The 18352-nt window shown below is 45.6% G+C and overlaps 1 protein-coding gene across 3 annotated transcripts in view; it reads left to right on the top strand.

The window, feature by feature from the left end:
* The window catches only part of Stx8 (syntaxin 8), a 204967-nt gene that overhangs the window by 119314 nt on the left and 67301 nt on the right, over window positions 1-18352 (top strand). For all 3 annotated transcript variants that reach the window (XM_060363446.1, XM_060363447.1, XM_060363448.1), the window contains one exon: window positions 7448-7549. In XM_060363446.1, the coding sequence (XP_060219429.1) occupies window positions 7448-7549 (102 nt within the window). The remainder of the gene's footprint in view (window positions 1-7447; window positions 7550-18352) is intronic.

The following is an 18352-nucleotide window of genomic DNA, read 5'->3' as shown; positions in this document are numbered from 1 at the left end:
CTATAGTCGTTGGGTCTAAAGGTGGTTCTGTTCCCATGCCTCCACTGGGCCTTTCCCTAACAATGCTTTCTGCACTGACTCTGCCCCTGTGCCAAGTCTCTCCTTGGCCCTCAGCTAGTCTGCAGTGTCATTTGGAGTCTAGGTGGAGGCAGCTGTGTACCCACAGCTCTTTCATTGTGCAGGCTTATAGTCTTAACACCATGGGGATGGCACCAAGGCTTACTGCTTATACCTTCCATAGCAACAGGGCCAGTTGCAATGGATGCACTTTCGTGGCTGAGGTGGTTGAGGAGCACTGTGTCAGAATGCACGGGGATCGGACAGTAAGCCCGCAGTGGAGCACTCTGGGCTGGCCCCCATACCCTTTTGCCATTTTAGTGCTCTGCACTTGTGGTGGGAAGGTGGCCTCAGAGATCTCTGAATGGCATTCCATTGTGTTGATGACTAGCGCTGGGACCCTACTAGCCCTGCGAGCTGAGCTTTCTAACAAAGAACTGCTGGCATTCTCTTCTGCACATGCCTTCTCCTTCCTGCTCTGCTTTTAATTATAAATTCTCCTTTAAGGCCTGTCTTCGCTACCCCATCTCACTTACTTGGTTGGAAGTAGCTGCGCTGGGGCCTGAATGTAGAAAGCTCATTCGGCCAGCTCTTCTCATTCAGCACTTCCAAGTTCCCCAGTTCTGTGACGGCTGGGCCTCAAGCACATCACCATGACCTTCGCTTGTCCAGCTTCTAGTGCTCCTCCCCTGTTTTCATTGAAGAGCCCCGAATGTCCTTGCCCATATTCTAACAGCATTTTGTCATGATTACACACACCGCCTCTGAGGAGGAGGAGGATTTTCTACAGTTTCGTCTCTGAAACCTTCTCCAGGCTTGCTCACGATGGTCTGTTTACCAAAAGCAGCTTCAGTTTTTCCTGGCATTGCCCAAAGTCTCCTAGTCTCTTCTCATCTTCCAGTTTCAGAGCTATTTTAACTTACAGTCACAAATTGCTATTAAGTTACTTTTATGCATTAAAATAGAATTGCTAAATTAATTAGAGGCACCTGAAACCAAGCCTGACAGCCTGAGTTTGATCCCTCGGTTCTGTATGGTGGAAGGAGAGATCTGACTTTCAGAAACTGTCCTCCGGCAAATGTCTTCCATATAATGTAACCCTCCCCATGTTTAAAATACAATAATCATCTTTGGTTGGTAAAGTGCAGACAACACAGAGGTGAGTGCCTGAATGCAGGTTCTCAGGGCACCTGTGAAAGCTGGCTGTGGTGGGATATGTCTGTAACCCCAGGGCTGGGGTCAGAGATAGATCAGATCCCAGGAACTCGTTGGTCAGCTAGCTTCGAAAGCGAAAGCCAGATCCAGTGAGAGCCATTGTCCAGAAACGAAGGGAGTGGGGCTCAGCAGTTGGCACTTGCTGTTTTTTGCAGAAGACCTAGGTTTGGTTCCCAGCTCCCACAGGGTACCTCACATCTGTCCAGTGCCCACTTCTGACCTCCATGGGCATGAGGCACACATATGGTCCATAGCCATGCATACAGGCCAAGTACTTAGATACATGAATTAAATCTAAATAATTAAAATTAAAAGATAGATACAAAATTGTCCTGTCATCTCCATATACACTGTGTGGTATACCCCCTCACATCACACACATACACACGTAGAGAATGATTGAGGAAGATATGAGCGTCAGCCTTTGGCCTCCACAAGCTCATGGCCACACATAAATACGCACCATATGCACACATGCACACACCTGTTTGAGCATGTTCATAAACCGCACATACACAAAATAAAGCTGCCCGGAGGTTTGCCTCCTAAAATAATGTCAACTCCTTCAGTATAAAACACCATTTCTCTGCACTAACCTGCTGCACGTTTGCCGATTTACCTTTAAGTCATACTCATGAATAGTCATACCTCTGAAATGAAGCCTATCTAGAAATTCAGCTAACACAGAATAATGTGTCAACATAGAAGAATAACAGAATGATAAATAGCTGGCGTATTTGTTGTCAGACAGGGATACTTCCCTAGACCCCTTACAGGATATTAAACCCAGCTTTTATATTACAGATGTGTGCTATTTGTAAGACATGATGAAATCCTGATTGCATCAGCTGTGTGAGAGCAGTGTGCTGATTATCTCCACAAATCACGACTCTGGCTGTGGAGTGTCCTGATAGAGGGTGACGCTGGGGTCCTAAGCCACTGACTTTCAAATGCTACTATATGTAACCTCGGGAATGGATTTTCATACTACCTGCAATGAACCTCTCAGTGGAAGACTGACCACCCTCCTTCCAGAGGCGTGATAAAAAGTGGATGGAGCTACAGGGTCCCTGCTTGACTCCTTGCGGGCCTAAAATTCTGCCAGTGTAGAACACTTGTTCCTTTTTCCTTCTGCCGCCGCCTCCCTTCACTCCCCTCCCTCCTCTCTTCACTCTCGCTCACTGGAAATTTTTAGGGAATTCATATATTATTTCTCTTATTTTTAATTTATTTTATTTGAATGTGTATGGATGTTTTGCTTACCTGTGCGTCTGTGTGTCGTATACATGCCTGGTGCTCATGGAGGCTGGAAGAGGGCATCAGATCCCCAGAATTGGAGTCACAGAGGACTTAAAGTCACCGTGTGGGGGCTGGGAATTGAACCTAGGACCTTTGGAGGAGCAGCTAGTGCTCTAAGCCGCTGAGCCACCTCTCCAGTCTGGAATCATTTACTGGAAACTTGAGATTTTTCTCTGATTCGTGCTTTCAGTTTGGGTGTGACCTGCACAGTATGTACCCACATACATCCCGTTCAGGTTAATTCCTCATAGCCCTCTTACGCACTCCCCACCAGCCCAGTGTGACTATTCTCGCTTGGGTTTGTGCTTTGCTCTTATTCTTTTCTTTTCTTTTTTTTTTTCTTATTTTGGACAGGATTTCAAGTACTCTGTGCTGGCCTTGAACTAGCTTGAAACTGAGGATGTCCTTAAAGCCCTGATCTTTCTGTCTCCATCTCCCAAGTACTGGAAACTATATTTGCTGCCATGACCAGGCTCTATATGTATTGCTCGTGTCAATGGAATCATAAAGCATATTGATTTTTCTTTTAGTTAACAAAACTTCTGAGACTCGTAAGGTTGCTGCCTTAATAGTACTGTCTTTCCGAGTGGTGTGGAAGATCTAATCGGGGCCTTGTGAAAGTGAATGCTGGGTGAAGTGTTCACCACTGAGCTACGTCCTCAGCCTAGGAGACCGTCCCGTTCATTGCTATGTGGTGTTCTGTTTTACAGATACACTTCTATTTGGGGGCTGTTTGGGCCATTTTTAGTTTGGGGTTCTGATGAATAAAGGTGCTGTTACTATTTTTGTACAGGTCTTTTTGTGGGGAAAATTCTACTTGATGAAATTCCTGGGATGAAGACACTGTGGGAACACAGATGGATGACTTGACTGAGTAGGAAGACTCTTCCACAGGGCCTTCTGTGCCCTATTTCCCCAGCAATTAGCACTGTCAGCCTTTAATTTTAGCATTCCGGTGGGTGGGTAGGGAGCCTCTCTTACCACGGTTTGAATTTGCATTTCTCTAATGACTAATGTTGTGAGCTCTTTCTTAAGTGCATATTGGCTTCTTGTGTATTTTCTTTTACAAAACATCTGTTCAGGAATTTGGACTATTGTAAGATCATGTTAGACTCATCTTTTATTGTTCTATGTAGTGCAGTGGATCCTTATTCTAAATACAAATACTTTGTCATTCACATCTCCTGCAGGCACTATTTTCCAGTGTGTAGCTTGTTTTTTCCATTTTTGAAATAGTATCTTTGGATAGGAAGCAATTTTAATTTTGATGACATCTAACCAACTTCTTTTTTCCCCTCTCTTTCTTTCTTTCTTTCTTTCTTTCTTTCTTTCTTTCTTTCTTTCTTTCTTTCTTCCTTCCTTCCTTCCTTCCTTCCTTCCTTCCTTCTCTCTCTCTCTCTCTCTCTCTCTCTCTCTCTCTCTCTTTCTTTCTTATGGTTTTTTTAAATTCTTGAAGAAACATCTGCTTGCCCATGTCACTCAGGTTGTCCCCAATGAAGAGAGCTGATAAGTGGTTAACTTGGTGACTTGCGGTTAACTGTGGACATTTTCTTCTAGAAGCGCTTCTTTCCCAGGGTTTACAGTTGGGTCTGTGCACCACCACCAGGATTTTTGTGTGCACAGGGAGGAAAGTCCTTCTATTTATGCACATGTCCAGATGTCTCAGGATTACTTGTTGAAAGGACTGCTTTTCCCTTTTGATTGGCTTTGTTGTCAATGCGTGTGTTGAGAATTGATTAGCTGCATACACATGTATACATAAGCATGTAGATGAACAAACACACATACAAATAAAGAAATCCAATTTAAAATTTTGTTATAAATTTACTTATTCTCACAAGTTCTAAATAGATTCTAAGTACAAAATCAACTTATCTGCAAATATATAGCTCTGTATCTCCCTTTCAGATCCTCTTGCGTTCCTTTTTCTTTCCTATTACACAGTATGGGACATCTAGTAAAACCGCAAAGAGATACCCAGGTTGCTTTTGTCATGGTGCTTATCACAGCGAATGAAAACAGACTAAGACAGAGACTACTGGGAGGGTGTCAAGTTGGGGTGGGATGAGAGTTTGGTTTTAGAAGCTCAGAGAATATAATGTTGGGAAGTAGGTCAGGATTCTTTGTTTGTGAGACCAGGCTCACTCTGTGGCTCAGGCTAGCTTCAGACTTGCAGCACGCCCCCTGCCTTACCCTCTCAAGTGCTAGGGCTAGCTCAGGCTAGCTTCAGACTTACAGCACGCCCCCTGTCTTACCCTCTCAAGTGCTAGGGCTAGCTCAGGCTAGCTTCAGACTTGCAGCACGCCCCCTGTCTTACCCTCTCAAGTGCTAGGGCTAGCTCAGGCTAGCTTCAGACTTGCAACACGCCCCCTGCCTTACCCTCTCAAGTGCTAGGACTACAAGTGAGCCCAGCTCGCATTTCAGGCTGTTAGTTTAAATGTTGCCAAAGTCAAGGGCAACATTAGGGAGTGTGGGCTCCCGTGCTGCGGCAGTGTTAGCATTAAGAATGCAGAGCGCAGGGGTGACCAGGGAGAGGAGCCCACTGGAGGTCAGTGGGTTCTCAACCTTCGTAATGCCGTGACCCTTTAATACAGCTCCTCGTGTTGTGGTGACCCTCAGCCATGATACCCTTTTTGTTGCCACTTCACGACTGTCGTTTTGCTACTGTTGAGAAGTGTAATGTGGATATCTGATATGCAGGGTGTTCGGGAAGTGAGCCCTGTGAAAGGGCTCCTCCACCCCCAGGTTGAGAACCACTGCTCTAGGCAAAGTTCATGGACGGTGGAAAGAAATCCCAGAGAGCGTTGTCACTGAAGACAGGCGAGCAGTATGAATGAATTGTTAAGTAATAGAAGATGATTTCCTTAGGCAGGTGTTACATGCAGATAATTGACAAACTTGGCTTATATCGATTTACTTTTTAAAGAAATGGCAAATGACTTAAAAATTATTCAATGCTTTTATCTCAAGCTCTGCTCATCCAGTGCTTTTATGACTTACATTTATTTTTCTAAGGAAGGGATAAATAGGAGTTTGTGTCATGTTCATTCTGGAAATGAGAGATACACAAACAAGTAAGGTACCTTGCATAGGCTGTGTGAGTGAAGAGAGGCCCTATGAGGAGCCAGCGGCTAGAGGAAGGAAGCCACCACCCTCCTGTGCCTTTTTTTTTTTCTGCCTGTCACAGTATGGCTTTCCTGGTAACCTGCACTGCTTGCCATTCTGGAAACTTTGACCTTATTCATATTACTTCATGCTGTAAGGAAAATGGTGACTCATGTTGAACAATTCATTTCCAAATTAGCCTTGAAAATAGGGAGGCAGAAGAGGAGTCTTAGTTGCAGAAATAACATATTCAGTACTGATGTGAGCAACACAGGAAAGCATGAGGAAGAGCAGCCACACAAGATCCTGCCACCAGGGGTAATTGTCTCCCGCCTTCCACCCCTGCATGCATCCCGGTAGGCATGCAAATACCAAAGGATAGATGGAAATAATTTCATGTAATTAAGAGTCTAACATATATGCTACTTTAAATGTCATTTAAAATACATTTAGATGTGCTTAATTTCACCTTTTAAAGATTAGCATAAAAAAGAACTTTATAGAGAGGATCTTTAAAGAGGCAGTAATTACTAGATGGTAAAAGTACTAAATGCTCACAAAAATGACATAAAACATTGACGTTTTAATGATTTTAAGAAGTTATGTTTCCATATATTTAACTTTCACAGCTTACTGTGACTTGTAATAAACCAGCCTGCCTCTGTCTTGGGCTTAAAGGCCATCTTAAAATAAAACAAACTAGTTTCATTAAATCTGCTTCTCAAGGATTGGGCTGTGCCCCGCCTATCACCTTAACTACAAATGGCTCTGTGCTGCCTGTGGCAGGAATTAACAACCATGCCCTTGTTTCAAAAGGCTGTTGTGACCACCTTGATATGACTGCCTCGTAACCACGTCTTTGTTTCAGGAGGCTGTTATGGCCAACTTGTGATGCTTATGCTTGGCTTCTGTAACCTCGCCTGCTTGCCTTCCATACCCCCCATTTGGAAACTCTACTCCTGGGCTATAAGAACCTTTTTATTCCCTATGTCCAAGGCTACTCTCTTGACCCTCAGCTTAAGAAGAGATAACCCATGCTCATGAATAACAAAGCTTGCTTTAATTAATTTGGCCATGATTTGGGCTGGTGGGATTTCTCATCTGTGGGGTTAACACTTGCTGTAAGGGATGAGAAGTTGATGCTTCCTTTTTCCCTTCTTCCCCCACTCCCAGTTGCTCTTTAGTTGTGATTGTATCGTCACATGTATGTACCTTTGTGTTACCTAATCCAGATACTTACTTATTTTTCGCTCAGTATTAAAATGGATTCATTTCTAGTCAGTGTCTCATATATTACAATCTCTGGCTTCGAGTTCTTGATTCATCCTCTGCTCAGGTAGTCGTGCCATCAGTTTTGCTCAGGAGTAGCTAAGGCCACTCCTGAAGTCTTCTGTATTTGCCTAAGCTGAAATTTGTCATGCATAACCCCCCCCCCAGCTGATGCTTCTGTGTCCTGTAATAGGATTATTTTAAACTAGGTTTAGAAACAGACAAATTGGTCAGGGGGTAGCTGTGTTGTGTTAGTCTCTCCCACCTGTGTGTGGGTTCCGGTAACTGAGTTGACATGGCCAGGCTTGCGTGGCAAGTGCCTCTACCTGCTGAGCTGCTCTGTCCACTCTTCATTTCCATTTTCTCTGTTTTTGTCTTTGCCTTTTTGAATCAGAATCACAGTTTCCAAAGCGTATTTGTGAGTTTATGCGCTGGCATGGCAGAAGCAGCACAGCTGTGGAACTGGGGAGAATTAACTCAGCTTCCTTGCTTTCTGTTCTAGAGATCATTGACGACCTTGCCAACCTTGTGGAGAACACAGATGAGAAGCTTCGCACCGAAGCCAGGAGAGTGACCCTGCTGGACAAAAAGTCAACTTCCTGTGGTAAGAGAAGGCAATCGCTACAGCTGCCTGTGACTTGCTCTTCTTTGAGTGTTCCATGTTGCTTCTAAGACCCTGAGGATGAGCCTGGCCTTCTAATGCAGCAGGCCCATCTGGTGAAGCATCAAAATTGCTCACAGATACTTCAGTCTTATCAGACAAAATATTGTTAAGGTTCGGAGGGTATCACATTTATTCTTTTAAACCCTGAGTTGGGAAACTTATCTGTTTTATAGAAATAAATGGCTTGAGAACTTCTGTAGTTTGTTGGTAAGTCTTGTACGTTTTCAAGATGGTCTCGTTTCCTTTCTGCTTTTTTATTTATTTATTAAACCATAAGCTTAATCAGTGAATCAACTGTAGAACAGCTGAGGGCGGCTTCCATCTTGAAGAATGACCAAGATAAAAACCCTGTGTTTGGTAATTCTCTGCTGTATCACTTTAGTTCTTGATGCATATAAAGTAGGGCTCTGTGTGTTGATTTAAGAGTCTGCCTGAAGACTTAGAATGATGATTTCCAGGCCCCCAACCAGAGGCTCCCACTGAGGAGGTCTAGGGTAGAGTTCAAGAGTGGTCGTTATTCATTGTGATAGTGTACCAGACTTGAGGGCACATGCTTTTGATCTCAGCACTCAAGGGACAGAAACAGGAGGATCTCTGTGAGTTTTAGACCATCTAGGGAGGTATTGTAAAACCTTGTCTTGAAAATAATAATTGAGGCCTGTTAATGCATGCCTCTAAGCCCAGGACTTAGGAGGCAGAGGCACGTGAATCTCTGTGAGTTGGAGGCCAGCCTGGTCTACACAGCAAGTTATAGGACAGCCAGGGTTGTTACACAGAGAAACCCTGTAAAAGAAAGAAAGGAAAAAAGAAGGAAGGAAAGAAAGAAAGAAGGAAAATGATGAAGTAAATAAGAAAGAGGCCATGCAGAGGAGTCTAGATGTCCATATGCAGGTACTTGAGATGCAGTTATCTATGAAGTTTGTACTTATCTTGTCTGTGCAAAAGCTTGACCCAAGGTGAGTGACAAGGAGCCACTAATTTTTATTCAGTGCTTTGTCTCATAAAGGTACGTCAGCTCTATTAAGCTGTTATGTTTATAAAAGAGGAAGTACAGTAAAACTTGAGTGATCTGAACACGCACTTGATGCGATGCTTGGCTTTTTTCACGTGAGAAGTGTAGCGACACCCCAGCCCTGTATAAGTAATCCTGACAAAAGAAGTGGCTGACCACATCTTTTATAAGTAAGCCGAGGCCTAGCAAATTCAGGTGTGTGCAAGAATCAAGTCATAAGGGATGGAGGTGAGAAGGAACCCACATCCTTTACCTCCAAAGTTTTAGCATCTAGAATGAAGGACAAAGTCCTTGTGGACATGACTTCTCAAGCTTGGTTAGGCAGAGCGGACGCTCTGCTGTGGCGGGAAGCAGAAGTTGTGCTGCAGGACCAGGTCCCTCAGGGCTCCACGTCCTCTGAGGCTTGGGAACCCAGGTCTACCTGAGGTCTCCTCCTGCCACTCCCTTCTCTGGAAACATGGCGTAAGCCTCCATGACTTCATGGCCTGTTGCCCTTCACATGGCTGTACAGCCAGCACCACAGGCTGCTGCTGCCACGTTCTGCTGCCAGATGGAGACACAGCCTGACTCCTCTTAGACCACAGCTGCAGTATTCTCTGTGTGCCTCTGTGACTGAGTCCAAGAAAGTTCTTCCCTAAGCAGTTTGGGTTAGTTGTTTTTGAGCAGGGAACCCCTTCAGTGAACTCTTGCTTGTTGGCATACTTTTAAAAAACTCTTTTATTTGTATTTCTTATATCTCTTTCTCCTACCCCACCTCAGTCCCTTCCAGCATCCCAACCCCATGTAGGAGAGAGAAAGGGTTAGTGGGAGAGGGGGCCGAAGTTCTCCTAGCTGCTTCCTGCTTGTCAGGGTCCTCGGGTTCCTTGGAGCCAGTCCAATCCTCATTTCAGGAGATCTCCAACTTCTTGTCTCACAGCAGCAACCAGGAACCATAGGGGGAAACAGCAGCAGCCTTGTTCGTTCTCAGAGCTCCCCAACACTCTCTGGGCTCTGGCATTTATTCCCTCCCCAGAGTCCTCAGATTTAAACTATCTGCAGCTGTCAAAGAGCTCTCAGAGCTGGCATGAGGCAAATAGTTTACTGCTGTGGACAGTCTGAATCAGTCCCACACCCCACACCTGGGATTAAAACAAAAACATGTTTCTATCCACAACACTCACTTCAGGCTTTCTCTTTTCTCAACTGCTTTATATAAGCTGAAGCCTTAGTAGGTAGGGTGTTGCCTTTAAGCTATTTTTCCTCTTGTTCCAGTGTAAGAGATTGGACTCAGACTTGAACTCATGATCCGTCTGTCTTCCAAGTGTTGGGACTACAGGTAGCACCACTGTGCCCAGCTTATGTGCTGCTGGGTATTGAATCTAGGGCTCTGTGAGTGCCAGGCAAGTGTTCTGCCAATTGAGCTACATCCCTAACCCCGTAATGTTTCTCTCTAATGGAACGGCCTCTTTGACAATTATAGCTGCTTTGTCTGTACCAACTTTTCTGAACTTTCAACTGGCCCTTTTCCTTGCCAAGCTGTATATTTCCACATCATTCTTCTCACTGTAAATTTGACCACAAGCAGTGAGAAACAGCCATGCCACTTCCTGGATGTTGTACTGTTTTGTAATTAACTCCACCAAACAATTTATTCTAGTTCTTTTTTCATTCATCCTCACTTAAATTCTAGGAAACAGACAAACTGAAGCCGGATTTGTTAGCAGAATCTGACAGGAATGGCCTCTAGTGTAAGTCTTAGGAGGATCCTCTGTAACCTCATGGGCCCGGCCATCACTGTCCATTCTTCTGACAGCGTTCTGCTCACCTACGACCCTCCCAGAGTGGCTGATTAGACAGCATTCTGGGGTGTCATTAGCTCCAGGCTCTTGTAAGTTCTCCTCATAAGCCAGTCCTCAGTCTTGAGGAGGACCACTGGCCCAGGCTTCTCCTAGCGGGAGCTCCGCTTCTCAGCACTAGCTTGTTGCTGTAGTTACTTTCCTCACCGCTGTGATCACATACCTGACAAGAAGCAGCTGAGGGGTGGAACGGTTTATTTCAGCTCACGGCTGAGGGAACAGCTCATGGGGCAGGGGAGGGGCATGATGGGCCCAGCTCACCGTTTGGTGGCAGGAGCACAAGGCTGTGCACTCACAGCTGGACAGAGCAGGAGGCAGAAAAAAGAAACGCTGGTCTTTTCTTTTGCCTTTTTCTCCCCCAATTCAAACCCCAACAGGGAAGAGCACCATTGTTCATCCTTTTCTCTCTGCGTCCTCCTCCACTGATGGCCTGGAGCTGGTCCCATCACCATGCCTTCCCCCTGTGGTGGTCAGTGTCTCCTGAACATGAGCCAAATAAACCTTCCCTTCCTTGAGTTGCTTCTTTCAGGTATTCAGTCACAGCAGTGAGAAGGGAACTCGGAAGCCCCCTGAGAAGAGCGTATTTATCCTAGGTGATGACAGAGCATGCGTGCAGACCACAGATGCGCAGGAACTGGCAGTGGGCCATGGAATCCTTCTGCATAAACCTGCACTATCAGTATGATCAGATATGGAATAAAAAAATTTTTTTTTTTGCTTTAAATATTTGTTTTACATGTATTTTTTGTGTGTTGAGGTGGGTGGGTGCCTGTGCCACAATGCAAGTGTAGAAGTCAGAGGACAGCTTTTGAGAGCAGGTTCTGTCCCTCAACCATGTGGGTCCTGAAGACTGAACTCGGGTCATAAATCTTGGCAGTGGGCAAGGCTTTCACCCTCTGAGCTATCTCACTGGCCCCTCAGTTTTACACTTTTAAACTATTTTATTTTATGTGTATGAGGTTTGCCTGCATGTATATCTGTATGTATACCATATTCATGTCTGGTGCCCGTGAAGGCCAGGGGAGGGCATCAGATGCCCCGGGGCTGGAGTTACAGATGGTTCTGAGCATCATGTGGGTGCTATGGAGCAAACTCCCGACCCTCTGCAGGCGCAGCCAGTGTTTCTAACCACTGAGTCTTCTCTTTAGCCCCTCAGTTTTGCTGATTAAATTCAAAGGCTTGAAAGGATCTGAACAGAACAGGAAACTATACAAAGTAACATCAGTTATTTGAAAAGGGACCAAGGAGAACTTCTATAAATTAAAAATAAATGAAACTCAAAATTAAGTGTGCATTTTTGGAACCAGCAAAAGAGAACCGAACAAATCGGGGGAAACAAACAAAACCCAACTACATTCTGTTTTCATAAGGGCTAGTATTGACTGCTGGAAATTAATTCTCAGCCTGGGTAACAATGGCATCTGTGGAGCAGAGGGAAGGTCCAAAGCCTCAGAAACGGCAAAGAATGAATCACCCGCTCTTCTCCAACACAAGGCTGAGCTTTCTGTGTAAACATGAATAAACAGATGCACGCTTACAAGGTGTGCAGAGCTTGGGAATTAATCCCGTCAGCTCACCCAAGTGTCTCTTGATTGCAGTCCGCATGGCACTCCCAGGCTGTGTAACTAGGAAGCGGAGCTCGGGGTGCAGAGAGCGGCTGGCCCCCCATCCTTTTCCTCAGAGGAGCACAGAACTAGGTTGTAAACCATGAAATGGTGTTTTGTTTCCCCTGGCGTGTACGTATCTCCCATGCCAGCCTGACATATCAGTCATAGATGCTTGAGCAGGGAGTGGAATTCTAGTTATAAATACAGAGCAGATCACAAGGGGCCACACAGGAGAAGGGCCTGGTGATGAATTTGTTTGTTCAGTTGTTAACAAAGGGTTCAAGCACTTCTTTGTGGACCTTTCACTCCAGAGCCGGCGCTTGAAAATTTTTACTGAGATCTTTGTTGTGTTTTTTCCTCCCTTTTCTTTTCCCAGCCTCGCCACCCCCCACCCCGTGATAACATCAAGTAGAAAATAATGCTGTGGGTTTTTTTTTCCCCTCCTAGATTGTAAAGGCAAATTAGACTGATAGGTTCCCCTGGCTCCTCGATATATTTTCAGATCTGTTTCTTGTATTAGAGACATTTACATAAAAGTGGGATCTTTGTAATTGCAGTTTAAATATTCAGTGTGGCTGATCCTCATTAGAATTCAAAATAGAACCTTGTCTGAGTCTGAGGAGAGAGCCAATTGTGAAAGCCCAGACTAGGAATTCTCAATGACTGGAGCCTTGCTTCTCAGCATATTGACCATTACGTAATGTTGTCTAAGCACCCGAATTGTGATTTTGGTGTTCCCGTAATGCGGTTAAAATTCAGCCCTCCTGACCCCTCGCAGACACCGGCCCCACCTGGAACCACTGGATGTCCCTCCAACTCTCCTGGAGGTGTGGCAGGGTGATGGGCACAAGCAGTGGAGCAGGAGCCCAGCATGGGGGGCCACAACTTCAGCTCGGGTTGAAGAGAGTTGCTTGCCCTCAGTATGTCCCTTTCCTTCTCTGTTTAAGATAGATAGATAGATAGATAGATAGATAGATAGATAGATAGATAGATAGATAGATAGATGAAGATAGTAGCGGATGGACATCGTGACAGAAACTTCAGACCGTGAAGTATCCCAAACTCCAAAACTTTCTGACATGATGTCTGGCATGATGTCACAGTGGAAATCACAGTGGGTCGAAGTTTCTGTCAAAATGCAGTTTCACTCAAGCAGCTGTGTAAAAGTCCCTTCAGGCTGTGTGCATACAGAGGATGGGGAGCAAAAGGTGTGTGCATGCAGTATGTCTCGAGCAAATGAATTTTGTGTAAACACTTGATTCCTTTCTTCAGAAGATCTCATTGTGTTTATACAGATATTTAAAAAAAAAAAACAAAAAACAATTAAAAAATCTTGTCCCAAGCAATTTGGATAAGGGATGGGACGTTCGGCCCATAGTAAGACGCCTGGTAACTGTTGCCGAGATGGTGCTAAGTGAGGGGCCACAGTGGTGAGTCCTGGGTAATCCTCGGGATCAGCTACGTCAACCTGTTGGCTTAAGTTGGTGGGTGACATAGGTAAGACCTGGAGACACGTACATCTTTTTGAAACCTGCACAGGAAAGTCTTTCAGAAGATCAAGTTATACAGGGATATTGTAGAATCATAAAGCTGTCATTCTTCTAATTAGAAAAGGAGTATGTTGTTGTTTTTTGGAATTTTGAAATTTTGTGACTGAAATCACTCTCAGCCCTGAAATTCATTGGTGCCATCTCTAGATTATAGTATGTCGATTATAGCGTTTGCCTACTTATATTCACTGTTTGAACCTTATAAAATAAGAGGAATGGGGTGATGACTCGGTGATTAAGAGCACTGGTTGCTCTTCCGGAGGAATCAGGTCTGGTTCCCAGCACCCACATGGTAGCTCACAACTGTCTGTAACTCCAGTTCTGGGGATTTGACATCTGGCCTCTGTAGCACTGCACAAACGTGCTCTTACATGATACAAGCAAAACATTATAGACATTAAAACTAATCATTTAGTTAAACAAGCAAAACTAAGAAAGCGAAAGCGGGCTCTTTGTTGTGCCACTTATTTATAGCAAGCCTCAGAGCTGCTTTTTCATTCAGTGAGTTGTTTTGCAACCCCTACCACAAATACGAGCAATTAATTTAGAGCAAGGAATAGCTGTGTGGTTTCTGTCATTTATCTTAACTGTTTATCAGAAGTATCTCTTGACTAATGTTTCTTTGCTTTTTCTTCTTCTTATCATGGTTTGTTGAGATAAACCAGTGAAATTCCTCAGTCTCTGTTTTCTTTACAAAGGTGGGCAAATGGCCAGGCCTCCGCAATGACCGTCTGCCTCCACAGCCACCTCATCCTCCAGCTTTTCTGTTCACTCTTCTCTTCTTTCAGCATGGTTGCTGAGTATCACCCAAGAGCCAGCCACCAGGCCAAAAGCTGGAATTCAAATGTAGAACTAGTGTATGTGTGAGTGCAAGAGGGACACCTGAGGAAGTCACTGGTGACTGGGGAATGCCACAGAACAGGCCCATGTTTGCCTGGTGCCCAGCGGCTTCTAAGGGCTCTGGAGAACCTCTGGAGCAGAGGTCTGGAGAATGAGCAGAAGCAGCCGCTGAGCACACCGAAGGCTCTAGCTCTGTAGACCAAAGGGGCTGCCAGGGAAGGAGAGGCACTCAGAGTAGTGGGTGTGGCCAGGCCTGAGGAGGTTTCTCCACGCATCACCAGCGCTGTCACACAACCCCGCACCTCCTCGTTCATTGAAAAGTGAAGGAAAGCCTTCCTAGGGAAGTACCCGCGCAGTTTGTTTCTTGACACGTGCCGGCGTCTCTTGCACGTGTTCTGCTGTGTCACAGTGAGGCATTACACACGGAGAGTGTTCTGTAGTCAGTTCTAGCTTCTTGTCCACCCCACCCTCACCCCAGCCCTTCCCTAGTTTTTCTTGATTCTTTTTCCTCACTCCATTGCATCTCCTTTTCCAAATGACTTTTCCATTGGCTTCTCCCCTGCAAGTCTGTTCCTTCCTCTCCTCCTTTTTGTTGCAGCCACATTTGCCTTAGGGCAGCTGAGGATGGCTGAGGACTCCCAATCCTACCATCTTGGCCACCTGAGTTTGGATGATATAGGCATGCTCCACCATGCTCATCTTCCTGTTTTTCAGGCTACAAGCTTGTTTTAGCTCCTCACTTGCCTTCAGGAACCAGACTGCAGAACTTCCTGACTGAAGTAGGCAGCTGAGATTATGGTCAGACTCAATGTGGAGTTCAAAGGACGGACTGTTTCCAAGGGGAAGTGAAGCCAGGGCTGCTGGATCATCTGTCTGGTTTTATCATTGTTGTTTTGGGTCTTTGTTTGTTTGTTTGTTTCCAGTCAGGGTTTCTCTGTGTAGGTCTGGTTGTCCTGGAACTCACCCTGTGGACCAGAATTGTCTGGTCTCTGAACTCAAGAGATCCGCTTGCCTCTGCATCCTGATTGCTGGGATTAAAGGTGTGAGCCACCACTGCCGAGCTGGTTTTTGTTTTTTTATTTTGTTTTTAAGAGAAGCCTAAAGTTTGGATCCTTAAGTGAAGTTTAGCAGTTTTTAGTGCTGACAAGAAATTGGCACTTTAAAAGGTACCTTGTATTCCAAAAAAAGCACACACAGGTGCTGCTTTGAGATTTCTCTCACAGCTGTGTATTAGCTCTTAGCCTGCTGGGTCCAGCTCCGGTCCCTCTCCACCACTCTGTGTTCTCCTTGTTCTGCTTCTGTCACATTCAAGTGAAAAGAAACAAGACAATGAAATCTCTCATTTGATACAGGAAACAAAGTGTGTTATTTTGATGTTGCTGGTGGCCTCTGGCCTGGAGCTTTAGTATATTAATGTAGTGTCTACCTAGCCGTTGGAACTGCAAAATAAATTGGACAGATTCCACTCCTTAAGGATATATATATATTCATACATTGATGGATATTGTATATAAGAATATATATCCATATATATGTATATATCCATAGTCTAGGAAAAAAAGACTTCATCGTGGAAATGCTAGTAAGTAGTAAGCATTGAACAGAGAGGAGAGCTGTTTGTTTAACCCAGGAGAATGGCGCAGCACTCCACTGTGCTCGTGGGTATTGCTTGGTAGTCATTTCAGCATCTCAGTGGCCAGCTCAGAAGTTCCCTGTTCTTGGCCCTCATGTGCTGCACTCTGAGCCTGTGGTTCTCTGGAGTTTGTGTAACGCACGTTAATTGCTTGCAGTCAGAACCAGGTCTGCCTGGTTTTCGGTCCTGACTCGGGGAGCCTGTGTCTTTGCTCACAGCGTTTATTTAGGGAGTGAGAATAGGAGCACTAGGTTCAAATGCCGATGCTGCAACTGAATCCGGGCAAAACTAAGCCCTTGAGAGAAGCGCAAAATTGGAAAACCTTTACTTAATAGGAGGTGATTGATAGGGGCTGACAGCCCCGCAGCCTCCCTGCACGTCGGGGTCTTCGGCAGGGGGCCCTGACTTTCACTATCATCACGGGGTTAGACCTGACCACAGCTACAGTCATTTCTAGATTATCGTCTCTGCTCGGTGTGGAATGATAAGGCATGCTTCCTCAGAGCCCTTTCTGTCCTTGCTGAATACTGACCGCACCGTATGGGCCTTGACTGTGAGTTGCTGATGTGTGTGTCAGCGTGCACACGCGTGCGATCTCTGCGCCCTCCTTCACCAGTTAGTGCGCCCCTCCCCCACCCTTCCCGGTTTACTTGAGGAAGCAGCTCCTCCTGGGGAGGGTGTCAGTAGTGCGCCTTCACACTCGGATACCGCTATCAGTTCTGCTGATACAGAACTGGGGGAGAAGGGGCACCCCGACACTTAGTGCCCTTTGCTGCCCAAGCCTGGCCTGCTAGGAATCCCTGGTACTTTGGTACTCGCCATCCGCTTGCTGACTTTCTTTTATATTTGTAAATTGAAACAAGAATTGTATTCTAGTTGTGGCTGGAATTACCTAAACCGGAGAAAGCTTGAGGGGCCCAGAGCCACTCGCCTTTTCATATGTAAAATCAGCAGCTTAGACTAAGTGGCCATTGTCCTGCCCAGCTGAGTGATTCCCCTTTCCATATTCCCCAGGATGAGAATCAAACAGCCCACTCCACTTCTCCCCACAGCCCTAACGAGGCCTCACTTTGGGTGATCTTTCACACCAGATGGCCACTGCTAAGTGTGCTGTGTTTGCTAGAACAATTCACATGCATTGCAGAGTGAGAAAGATTGGGAAGTGTTGGAATGGACGATAAGGGGAATTTTGGCGAGCTTACTGTGTGTCAGGACAGGCAGATAAAGCGCTGGGGTTCAGGCTGCTCCCCTGGGCCTGTGTCCATCAGCGGAGATTCCTTTGCTGCATCTCCCCAGTTGTACAATGGCCCTTTGACAACTGTTGTTAGCCACGCATTTGAATGTGACCTGGAAGAAATTCCCCAAATGGAAGCACTGGGTAAGGTTCTCCATGCCTCTTCTTTAAAATGTGTAACTAGCTCTGGGTCACCAAGGCAGGATTGTCCACAGGTGCCACCATCTTTCCATACTACTCCGCAGGAGTTGTTCTGGCTACTTCCTGCTGGCCACTCTGTTGAAGAGGTGCTGAGTCCCAGCCAGTTCCTGGGGTGTGCTCAGAGGGTGAAGTGTTTGTTTACTTACATTAACTGCAGTCCCCACCATTGCTTAGGGGGAATAATAAGCATTGTTCAGAAACAGAGCTAAAGGCATAGAGGCAAACAACGTTTAAGTTTTTCATAATTTAGAGATTATAATAAGGATTACATGATCGCATTAATTAGCAACTCTGTATAAAGCATCTCTGCTCGCCCCACTCACTGCTCTGTCGCTGTCCATAGCGCTGTGCCCTGAAGGAAGCAGCCCCATTGCAAGCAGTGCCCACAGCCCAGGGACAAGGACCTGTGGCTTGCTGCCACCATGGTGAAATGGATGGCCCATTGAGACTGCACATGTCTGAATGAAGCAGGAGGGCTTGGGAAGTGTCAGGAAATTTGTACAAGTCAGAAAATGAACTGGGACTGGAGACGGGGCTCAGCAGAACGCTTGCCTGGCTTCAGCAGAGCCTTAGGAGCCATCTCCAGAACTCTGGCCGAAATGAAGGAAGGAAGGAGAGAAGGCGGGAGGGAGGAGTGGGGGTGAAATCGATGCTTCGCCTTTACTAAGCCCCTTTGAAACGCAGTTTTGTAAGCCCTGGTATTAGCTTTTAAATAACTTGACTCCAGATGTTGTTGCATTAGTGAAGATTTCGATCAGCTCTGGGGACCCATTAATTGTTTCCAATAGAACCCTGGCAGAGAATTGGTATTTATTTTTTGGCTTACCTTTG

This window comes from Meriones unguiculatus, chromosome 11, assembly GCF_030254825.1.
Source record: "Meriones unguiculatus strain TT.TT164.6M chromosome 11, Bangor_MerUng_6.1, whole genome shotgun sequence".
Lineage (NCBI taxonomy): Eukaryota > Metazoa > Chordata > Mammalia > Rodentia > Muridae > Meriones > Meriones unguiculatus.
This window is presented reverse-complemented; position numbering and strand designations above follow the sequence as displayed.